The sequence below is a fragment of the Molossus molossus genome, unplaced genomic scaffold (assembly GCF_014108415.1).
Source record: "Molossus molossus isolate mMolMol1 unplaced genomic scaffold, mMolMol1.p scaffold_m16_p_5, whole genome shotgun sequence".
Lineage (NCBI taxonomy): Eukaryota > Metazoa > Chordata > Mammalia > Chiroptera > Molossidae > Molossus > Molossus molossus.
Genome location: NW_023425388.1, coordinates 15,355,449 through 15,367,291, shown reverse-complemented (window position 1 = coordinate 15,367,291; position 11,843 = coordinate 15,355,449). Strand labels below are relative to the sequence as shown.

The 11,843-nt window shown below is 47.7% G+C and overlaps 1 protein-coding gene across 8 annotated transcripts in view; it reads right to left on the bottom strand.

Moving 5' to 3' along the window:
• Positions 1-3,830: 3,830 nt before the first annotated feature.
• The window catches only part of LOC118616898 (amyloid beta precursor protein), a 241,811-nt gene continuing 233,798 nt past the window's right edge, over positions 3,831-11,843 (bottom strand). For all 8 annotated transcript variants that reach the window (XM_036242451.1, XM_036242452.1, XM_036242453.1 and 5 more), the window contains one exon: positions 3,831-5,053. In XM_036242451.1, the coding sequence (XP_036098344.1) occupies positions 4,952-5,053 (102 nt within the window). In that variant the 3' untranslated portion in view covers positions 3,831-4,951. The remainder of the gene's footprint in view (positions 5,054-11,843) is intronic.

Here is an 11,843-nt window from a genome sequence, read left to right as displayed (position 1 = left end):
GGGGACAGCAGGGTCCATGGAGAGGAAGGGGGGTCCTGGGATATAGGCAATGAAGAGAAGGAAAAAAAGAAAAACAAGAACAAAATGAAGGCTCCTCCCGAAATCAGAAGAGGACACATGAACTCTTCCCTCCTCTCCTGTCCCGAGGCCGCACGGAGAGCGGAACGCACCTGCCTAGGAAGCAACAGGAGCAGAAAATAACAGTGTTTCCCCGGAAAACCACGGCAAACCCCCGCGTTGTGAATCCACTGGCCAAGTTTCCTCCCACCCCCAACAACCACCAGGTTGAAGGAAACTGTTAACACTCAATATTGATGAGAAATTCTCCAACATGCATTTGGGGATAGGGAAAATACCCCGAGTCAGAGGTACAAAATCGAAGCCCAGAAATCAAGGGAAAAAAAAAAAAATAGGAAGAAATGAAATGAGAGCTGATGGAACTCAGGAAAGGAATGGAGGAATATCATATAACAGTATCAGTGATGAAGAACAGAATGTAAGGGGCCCAAAGGGTTCAATGAGCAACTTAATAAAGGACATTAAATAAAAGAAGGAAAACAACCAAGAGAATGAAAATGAGATAAAGAAAATAAAAAGGATCAGAGAGGAGACTGAAATGAAAACAGGCAAAGGAGGTTGAAAGTTCGTAGTATTGCTGTCTCTGAAGAAGAAAATACAAATAATGGAGCAGAATATTAAACTCGAATCCAATGAAAGTTCAGGAAAAAAACACACACACACACACACAAATGAGCTGACTCTACACATTGAAAGGGCTCGGGAAAGGGTGAGGGTAACAGGAAAATTGACCACAAATAATCAACTCTAAGACATAGCTTTGTGCACTAGCCAGTTTGGCTCAGCGGTTAGAGCGTCGGCCTGCGGTCCGGAGAGACCCAGGTTCGGTTCCTGCTACGGGCACGTACCTCGGTACAGTTTGTCCCCGGCCCTGGTTTGGTCGTGTGGGTGGCAGCCACTCCATGTGTCCCTTTCACGTCGATGTTTCTCTCTCTCCCTCCCACTCTATCTGAACAAAATATCAAAAAATGTCTTCAGGTGAGGATTAAAAATAAATTAATTAAAAAAAAAAAGGAGATAGCTTTGTAAAATGATGAGACTTTAAAGATACAGAAAAAAAAAAAAAAAAAATCCTGAGGTCCTCCAGGCTAAAAATGAAAAAAAGCTTAGAAAGGAAAGAGAATTAGATCGGCCTCATTTTTCTCAAAAATAACATACAAAGCAAGGGAACAGCCTGGAGCAGAATTTTCAAGAAAGTTAAGGAAAAACAAGCTGCCCTGCAAGTTTCAAGGGATAGCAAGTCAGTTTTGAATCAGCCAGCGCAGCAGGACCAGTGTCACAGGCGCTGTTGCGGGAAATCTACTGGAGGGTGAACTTCATGCAACCGAAAGACACCTGGGAGCAAGGGCTGGTGGAGCAGTAGCTCCCCTACAGGACTGCAGAACTGCGGCTAAAATGGGGTGGGTTCCTGGGTTCAGAAAAAGTAAAAATCATGGGGGGGCAAATGGAACTGAAAAAATGGGAGAAGAGAGAAAGCTTGGAGAGAACAGAGTAAGAACACTGGCTGTTGTGTAGGTGGGAGGGAGGAGTCAAGGAGCATCGTTTAGAGGAGACAGAGAAAGGTTAAGTAAGAAAAGCAAAGTGAAGAGCCCTACAGAAAGCATTAGTACAAAAGCAACTGCGAGAATGAAAATACAAAGCTTCCTATCACACACACACACGGACACGCATGCACACGCACACGCACGCCAAGAGCCCTCCCCCCACAGAGACACGGTGAATGTAGCACGCTCAGTAATTACAACGTGAGCTATGATGGAACAGAGAGCCAACAGAGCAGTCATACCATAAAACTGAATGGGCCAAACTTGCCTATTAAAAGATGTTCAAATCGGCTCACGGAGTGAAAACCCAACTCTGTGCTGACACAAAACAGACACGCACTTCGAACAAAAAGCTGAGAATAGAGGGTGGACAAAGCTTCATCGGACAAATAGAGAGAGAACACAGTAGGGGCTGCAGTCCTGATAGCAAAGCGTCAGACTTCAAGCCCAGAGCTAAAGACACAAACAGAACATTCACAGGGCTATAAAACGGCCCTTGAACATACAAAAGAGCATCCAACTTGACTCTAACAAGATAGATACACATGCAAACTAGATTGAGGTGTTATGTCTCACCCATCAGGTTGACCACGCCAAACTCCCCCCCTGGATTTCATTGGTCTCTGGCTTGGGCAATGACGACCATCATTCTATTTGGTAACACGTTGGTTTTATGTAAATTTCCCCTTGATTAATCCCCAGACCATCTGGAGAATCCTTTCAATAGACCTCAATTTGAGAACCAAGATTATAAGGCATTATCTTTTCTTTCATAATTCTACTATACACACGCTTTACATTTCTTTCTCTCCAAGAATGAGCAGCGCTAAAGCTTCCTGGGCTGGAAGGCCGGCCTGGGAGAAGCAGCCTGCGTTTGGGAAAGTTGGATTGGAAATACAGTTTGGTCAGGGCTAATTTCACCATTAGCTACCTCTCTGTGGGTCAGACAGGAGGCAGCTGGTGTACATGCACGCTGTCCTGCATTATCACCGCACGAGCTGTCAGGTCTGACTGCCCCCTAACAGGCCGAGGGGGAGGACAGCTTTGTTCTCACGAAGACAGGACACGCTCAGACGTGTTCTCATTGAACCTGTTCCCTGTGACGCGCTGAAACGATTTTGTTCAACTTTCTGTGCTTAGTGTTTTAGTTTCAAAGGCCACAATCTAATGCTGAAACGTCTGGCTGATCCCCATGTTCACCTGACACAAGCCCAAGGCTGCAAAGCACCAGCCGGCGTGTCCTCAGACCCTCAGGATAGCAGTTGGATAGACTTCCCCGTTGAAAAATCATGTACGCGCAACTTTGTTTTAAAACAGAACAGTGTGGTTCTCAACGGGGGGTGATTCTGCCCCTCTACGAGACATCAGGCACCTGGTGATGTCTGGAGACGTTTGCTGGTCATATCTGGGAGGTGCACTGGCCGGCAGTGGGCAGAGGACAGAGATGCTGCCCAGCCTGCAATGCACAGGACAAGCGCCCCGCGTCCTGCCAACTCTGTGGATAGTGCCAGGGTTCAGAAATCCCGTTTTATAGAAAACTGGCTATCAGCTGGTCTTAGTTTTTATTTCCCTGGAACTTTTCTCTTCCACTCTTGAGACTGTCTGAATGTTTGTGCGCCCTCAAATTCCTGTGTCGAGATCCTAATGCCCAATGTGATGGCCTGAGGTGGTGCGTGTGGGGGTTTAAGTCACGGCCGGAGTCCTCATGAATGGATCAGTGACGTATAGAAGGAGCTGCGGAGAGGTCCCTCACCCCTCCTGCACCGAGGGTACAAGGAGTCTGCGACCTGGAAGAGCCCTACCTGACCATGCTGGCACCCTGGTCTCAGACTCCCAGTGTCCAGAACTGTGAAAAATAAATACATGTATGTTGTTTAGAAGCTACCTAGTCTGTTAAAAACACATGAACATTCATGAGATGGGATTTTGTTATAGCAGCCTGAACAGACCGACACGGGCAAACCTGAGGACTAAGATACGGCAGCGAGTGCTTCGGACTGAATAAAAGCTGAGTCAGGCCCACGAGGAATGTTCCGGGCACTGAGGAAGGCACGCTGGCCCCAGCGTTTCCATCTCAAACTTACAGCTAAGGCACAAGAGGTGCGGAGGCCCCGTATGACAGTATATTAGGTTTCTCACTCGTCTTCGGACAACCAGAGAGTAATCAAAAGGTTGTTATTACGGAATCATTCACACCAGCACAATGGCGCTCCTCCAAGAATGTATTTATTTACATGAAAACACCATTTTATACAAATTGAAGACAAATCTTAAAGAAGGGTTTGTCCAGGCATGCTGCCCCCATTCCCTGATTTTGCCTCTTTCCCTTTCATCTTTTGGTATCACGGATACAGTGTTTCAGGCTGGTTAAAGGACACTCAATCTGCCTCTTTCCCCTGCACCTAAAATCCCTCTACTGAACGTTCACTCATTCTTCAAAGAAAACTCTTGCCCAGGGTCATTTTATTTAATTTATTTATGTAATACAGTGTAGAAAGCTATCATGGTCATAAGCAATGACTGTACAATCATCCTGCAGAAAATTTTTGGGGAGAATTCTTGGTAATTTGAGACCAGCAGAGCACTCCCTCCCCCACCCCCCCCACCCCCCATAAAAGTGCTTACAAGGAACAGGGGTTCTTTTCTTTATCAAAGATCCAAAGATACATGGACCAAAAAAATTTCAATTCTGAATGCCTAATGTGTGCACATAAAACAGGCACAAAGGAATAAACGTGTGTCCTCATAATTCCTATATCACAAATACAGCAGAAGCAGCCATCTATACAGTAAAATGCAATCATGGGGAAAAAATTCTCTAAATCATTTGGAATACATAAAAATGTTGAACTTCAAAATGCATAGTGATCAGGGAAAGAAGACTTAGGCAAGAGAAGCAGCTACACGCCCACGTTCACAGGAAGCATCCCCCATCGATTCTTAAAGCATATTTCAAGTAGGACTTAATTGGGTCACAAACCACAAGAATAATATACAACTGGCTAAGGGGCTACGTGATAAATAATCAGGAGAATCTAATCATGCACTAGTTGGATACAGCTAAGTTTTTTACAGTACACAAAACCCATGGATAATGTGGTGGAGAGACGGAAATGTGAGAAGAGAGAATCATACATTACTGATCTGTGTATTAATTCAAGTTCAGGCATCTACTTGTGTTACAGCACAGCTGTCCAAAGGCGCTGATGAGGAAATCATAAAACAGAAGGGTTTGTTTCTTTCCACAATATTCTATAAATGAACACCGATGGGTCGTGAAGCAATGGTTTTTTTTGCTGTCCATCTTCAGAGGCCGCTGCGGCGGTGGTCTAGTTCTGCATCTGCTCAAAGAACTTGTAGGTTGGGTTTTCGTAGCCATTCTGCTGCATCTTGGAGAGGTGGCGCTCTTCTGGGGTCACAGCCGCGTCAACCTGAAAGGCAAGCCGGAGGAAAACTGAGCAAAAGAAAAAAGCAACCTTTAAAGCACAGGGAGAAGCTGTAAAACGAGGAGCACGGTCCTCTTCCTTTGCCAGGATTGGAGAACACCCACTATTTTCTTCTCTTTCCTCTGCTCTTTGACATCTGGAGCAGCACCCAGCGTCCACCATGATGCAGATGCTCCCATGTAGCCACCAGGTGGCGCTTCAAACCTTGACGGGATCATCGGTTGCTTACCCAACTCTACAGTAACTCAATAGATCTAGTGGGGAAAATACATATTTTTTTTTTTTCTTCCCGCTTGGTTCAATAACAGACAAAAAATCACAGTGGAAGGCTGCTTTACTTGAATGTGTGGTGGTAAGCTAGAAAAAAAAAATCCAAAAGTATCACAAAGAGAAATTCAGCAAAGTATATGGGGACACACTCAAATCTGGACTGTGTATCTTCCCATGTTTGATATGTCTCCATTTTTACCAAAGCTTACGTGTTGAGGAGAGGTCTAAGAATCTTTCCATTAAAATGACAATGTACGTACACCAAGGGGGTTCTTATTCGGCACGGAAGAAAAGGAAAGATATAGCAAGGACATGCCGTTCTAGATTACAGATGATCTTTTTTTTTTTTTAAGTGAGAGCAAAGAGGTATGTCCGGCTAAAAGTTTAAAAATAGACCCTCTGTTGAAATGGTGCTTTATCTCGAAGATTAGGCCGGCAATTGTAAACTTGTCGTGTTGACCCCCAACCCCCCTGCCCCCAGCGTGGCTGTCAGGACAGAGCAGCGTGGGAGGGCGCTGTGTACTCCCCGCGCTGGGCAAGGCATGTCCATCCCTGTTCTGTGGGCAGCGGCTGTGCAGGTGTTGCGTATATTTGCTGTACCCCTCACAGTACACAGGAGAAAGGAAGTACTTAACTCTCTGCTGAATGAATAAATGCTTAGTTTTGTTACTGTTTTTAAATGTTCTCTTCTGGGAAACTACTGGAAGATGAAGAAAAGCCACACGAATGTAATCAGAATGAAGAAGATGTTTTCCAAGGAAAAGTTAGGATGTAGTGTGCAGAAGATGGTGTTTGGGTTCTCCACGTAATTTCCAGGAGGACGCTGCAGGGCTGTGCCCCACCGCTGACTGCCGCAAAGCGACAGCGCTTTATCGGTCCCCCCCCCCCCCCGACACGTCCACTCTGGCATGGTTCTGACCCCACACTGCAACCCTGTTGCCACCCAGCGAAGGAAAAACACCAGAGCAGATGTGTTGGTGCTAAGACAGCAGGTCTAGGGATGCAGCTTGATATGACACCATGACAAGACCACACCATCTAATGAATAATTTAGACTAAAAAGCTGGTGTAGCCACCATGGAAAACAGTATGGTGGTTCCTCAATAAACTAAAAACAGAACTACCATAGGATCCAGTAATTCCACTTCTGGGTGTTCACCTGAAGAAAATGAATTCACAATGTCAAAAAGATATTTGCACCCTCATGTTCACTGCAGCATTAGTGACAATAGCCAAGGCATGAAAGCAACCTAAGTGTCCATCGACAGATGAATGAATAACGAAAATGTGTTACATACACACATGTACACTATTATTTAACCATGAAAAAGAAGGAAATCCTGCCATTTGCTTCAGCAAAAATGGACCTTGAGGGCATTATGCTAAATGAAGTAAGGCAGAGAAGACAAAAACTGGATAATGTCGATTATATGTAGAACCTAAAAAACTCCCAAACTCTGATACAGAAGAATTTGGTGGTTGCCAGAGACAGGTGGTTGGGGGTGGGTGAAGGTTACAAACTTCCAGTTATAAAATAGCCCTGGCTGGTTTGGCTCAGCGGTTGGAGGGTTGGCCTGCGGTCCTGAGAGACCCGGGTTCGGTTCCCGCTAAGGGCACGTACCTCGGTTGCAGTTTGTCCCCGGCCCTGGTTGGTCGTGCGGGTGGCAGCCACTCGATGTGTCCCTTCACGTCGATGTTTCTCTCTCTCTCTCTCTTCCTCTCTCTCCCTCCCGCTCTATCTGAACAAAAAATGGAAAAAATGTCCTCTGGTGAGGATAAAAAAATAAAAAAATAAATAAATAAAAAAAATAAAATAAGTAAGTCAGGGATGGTGGCTAACGTTAACAATACCATATTGTATAAGTATACAATACTGTGGTAATCATTTTGTAATATATGCACGCATCATATCATCATGCTGTATATCTATAACCAATACTTTGTATGTCCATTATGCTTCAGTAAAACTTAAAAAAAGGTCTGTCAATATTCTGGTTTCCCATGGTCAATGGTGTGACGCTCCGAGCACACTGCTCAAATGTGCTCAGTGTCACTGTCCTGTGGGAACAGTCACAGGTGTTTTCCCCTCGGCGGCAGCATGCCATTCAAACTTGGGCATCTCTTCGCTCTGCGCCACCTCTTCACCGAGGTTTCAGAGACTGTGGAGGTTAAAAAAAACAAAACTTGGCTGTGGAGATCCAGCAGGGAGCTTGCCAAGTTCCCGCGTAGAAGAAACCGTAATGCTGCTTGATGGTTGAAATTTCCAGCGGCACATCCCTGCGGGGCGACGCCAGCCCTCGCCCTGGCTGTCCACAGATGTCCGCATTCATCAGGAGCAGAGGGACATCTGGCAACTTCCAGGACCCGAGTCAAAGGCTGAGCGCCCTGCCAGAGATGCGAGGCTGGGACGCTGCTGTGCCGTCGCGTCTCCCTTTCCGTCGGTTCTCCGCCTCTTTGCTGCCTGCCACCCTCTGCCCTTGGCCGCCGGGCGCGCAGACCGCGGACGCCGGGAGCCACAGGACACAGGGTTACTTTCACAACCCGGCGCCCAGGGAGTGTGCATCGTGGCCTTGAAGGCGAACAGGGCGCCCGGAGTCCTCAGGTCCCACGATAACCCCACCACTAAAGGGCACGGGGCGAGGGCGCGGGTCCGGCGGGGCGGCACGCGTGGGCCCTGCAGGAGCGCGCGAGGTTAGGTCCCTTCAAACAGAGCCCGGGGTGCTCATTCCAGAACGAACGACAGGACGATGACGTCAGGGCAGAACCCCCACCGCCCACGGGGCAGGGACAGCGGTCGCTTGCTGAGATGGAAATACACGTGCACACCCCTGAGGAGTCCCTCTCCGACTCTCCGGATCAGACGGCAGCAGTAACAGTTAAAGCCTCCGTGTGGCTCTCGGTGGGGTGTGCTGTCCTCCCGAGACACCCCGGGGCCCCCCTGCGGAGGGCTGAGCCCAAGCAGCCTGGCCCGCCTGGTCCTAACACAGCCTCGGGCAGGACTTCTGAAGGCTCGTCCTACCCTTTTCTTCCCGAACTGTTCCGGAGTCCCCTGTCCCTTTAACACGGCCACAGGAATTTACAGCTCAACCACCAGGCATGGAGATAAAATTCTATTTGGGTCCCCAGTTCCTAGTTCTCCCGTCACATGGTCTCTACCACCTTTGGATTTTATTCCGGATAGCCACCCACGGGGTGTGCTGATGGGGGTCCCTTTAATGCATGGTGCGGAGTTAGACCAAACCACAGAATCCCGATCCCTACAGTTTTCCATTTCAGGTCATCCAGGTGGAGAGAAGAGGGGATGAGATGCACTAAAATGTACATAATAATGACAGACGGTAAGACCATCAAAGGAGCCAGTCACGACGCAGGAAAAGCAAAGAAAAGCAAAGAGCGACCAGGCTTCCAAGGCTCCAGTGACCTCTCCCAGTGACCTCCTGGTGTACCCTTTCCTTTTCTTAATCATAATCCCATCTCTTGACAAGTAGTTCGGTTCTGTTTCACGCCTACATCGAGTCACTCTCCAGGCAGGCTCTGGGACCTGTGCTGTGTCTTCGAAATCATGTTTGATGTTTTCCTCTGACCTTCCAATTTCTGCTTCTGCTGCTGACTTCGAGACTGTGGGGCTTCTGATCCGCCTCTGCTCTTCACCGTGGCCTCCCAGGCACCTGCTCGCTGTCCACCTGCGCTACACCACCACGTTATCGGGCGCTAGGTACCTCCATCCTGGGGTCAACTTCTTGCCAGGAAGAAAGGACCCCTAAGGACATAGTATTTTTTAATGTCACCGGTAGGATGGCACATTTATCAGAAAAAGTCATACTCCACAACTCCATAAAAAAACGAAATAAGTTACTCTCTCCTTATTTAGATTATTAATGAGAAGACTGGGGGCGTGGGGAGACTTCTGGACTTCCAGTTGTCAGATCTGTGAAAGAAAAATGTTTTCCACCCTATAATCAAAAAATGTGTGTCCTGGCCTGTGTGACTCAGTGGGTCAGACCTTCGTCCCATACACGGAAAGGTCTCGGGTTCAATTCCCAGCCAGGGCACATGCACACGTTGTGGGTTGGATCCTCACACATTGATATTTCTCTCTCTCCCCTCTCCCTTTCTCTCTCTCAAATTAATTTGTGCCCTCCTCTCCCCTAATTTTTAAAAATGGAAATATATTTGACACATAATGTTATGTACACTTAAAGTGTACCTGTTAATTTGATACACTGCAGTGATCATTAGTGCCTCTATCATGTTAGAGAATCATTTGGGATAATTAAGTTCTAGTCTCTTTGCGAGTTTGATGATAACAATACTGTCTATATTCCTTACACTGTGCATTAGATCTCTAGGGCTTTTTTACTACCATTACAAGTTTGTGCCCTTAAACATCTGTCATACTCCTGCCCCTGTTGAAGGCAAGGTCTCCATGTAGGAGGAGGAGTGGTAAGCGTTACAATGTAGTTTTTCAAGTATCCACTGTCCACTGACATCAGGGTAGAAAAGACCCATCGGCTACTAAACAGAACTGGGGGTCAGTGGGCTGCGCAGGACCGGATTCAAGCAGGAGCAACAGTGGGTGGCTCAGTGGGAGCCAGGCTCCTCCGCAGCCACCCAAGAGGGCAGCGGGTCGGGGAGGCAGCAGGACACAGGGCCCTCGTGTCACTGCCTGAGGCCCACAGACAGCCAGTCATCTCCTTGGGAAACTGGTTCCAGGCTCACAGAATGAATCTCTGGCCGTGTGGCCCAGCAAATCATTAAATTAGTGTGTACTGCCTGTTTTTTAAAAGCAAAAACTAGCAACTGCTCATTTCCAGCTGGTAACAGCTCTATTAATAGAGATGCGAGGCTCGTTTTCATCTCTACGTTTCTGTCATCCTCTGTGGGAATCGGAATCGGAACCGTCCCCTCCAAGAATGAGGTTTCCTGGAGCCCAGCGCCTTCATCAGGGAGCCTGCAAGCACAGATCGTGGGAAGCACAACTGCACTGCCTCGGCTGACTCCAGCCGGTCCAATGGGAAACATTCACTTTTTCGTTTTTGTTCTTAGTGAAGTAGGGTTACTCATTAATGAAGCAGGTTAATCGGAGCTGGCAATGGACTTGATTCCGGGTACCTGAGTGTGAGAGCCAGCTGAGGCGGGTGCAGAACGTCCTACGAGACGGTAGACTCTGGCACATTCTCAGAGAGGTGGTCCCCTGAGTCCCACAGTGCAGTGTCACCTGGCCCAGGTGAGGCAGCCTAGGTGCCTGGGCTGGGCTGCAGCTCTTCGGGTCCATGTTCAGCCTTCCCAGCTAGACTGTAACCTTCTCAAGCGCAGGGATGGTGCACAGCACCTTAGGTGACATTCTGGTCCAACACTGCTTTCCACAGCTCAACACGGGGCTTGTCAAAGCGTTTCTTCAGAAACACAAACGAGGTGGGATGCTCACTCTAGAGAGGTTTCGAGTTGCTCCCAAGCACCCAGCCAAATGAATATCAAAAGAAGAGCTGAAGAACTGCCCTCGCTACGCTTTTGTTCCTTTAAGGATGCCTCTTAGCTTAAAAATGATTTCCTTCTTTTCAGCATCTGTGTTGAAGTGTCAACTTCTATATTTCAAATCCAAGGAGACGTTTCTTGGTAACCAAAAGAAACACTGAATGTAGGTAGCTATGGTTATGCCTTTTAAGTCTCCTTTACAGCCTTAAAAGGCATAGAAAAGTAGTTATGAATTCTTTTTAAAGGAGAAATACTTAGATGATATTCTCATGTCTGATTCAGTCACAAAAATTTCCAGCACTCGGGTTCCCAGCCTCCTACCTGGGAAGTCTGTTTCCCCAGGTCTGGGGTAGGGCCTGGGGATGTATCCGCTCAACAAAGTACCTGCTCAGTCCCAGGCACAACCGTGGCAGACAGTGCCTGTGACCGGCCTCCCTTTTCTGCCCAGCATCGCTGAGCCCTGTGACGGGCTGAACTGTATCCCCGCCAAATTCATGGACTCAAGTCCTAACCCCCAGGACCCCACGATAGGACCGTATTTGGGGACAGGGTCTTTGAAGCAGTAATGAAGGTTAAAGGAAGTCATTATGGTAAACCTAACCCACTAATACCAGTGTCCTTCCCAGCAGAGGAGGTCAGGACTCAGACACTCACAGAGGGAAGACGAGAAGGCACCGCGAGGCCACGGACGAGCCTTCCACGAGACCTTGACCTCAGACGTCCAGCCTCCAGCTCGGGAGGAAGTACATTTCCATTGTTGGAGCCCCGGGCTGTGGCTTTGTTGCAGTTGCCCGAGCAAAGCAATATAGCAGGTCCTTAAATCATGCAGTTTCGTTATAAAGTGGATGAGATGCCACAGACTTGACTCTTGGTTTGTATCAATTAGCCTACTGGTAAAATTACCTTTGTTATACATGGTTTACACTATGGATGCATTCAGTGAGGATGCCTGCATGGGGTCTTTGGCACCCAAGACAGGCACTTTGATAAACAGGAAGCTGCTTCTCGGATAGATGCATCAGGCCAAGGC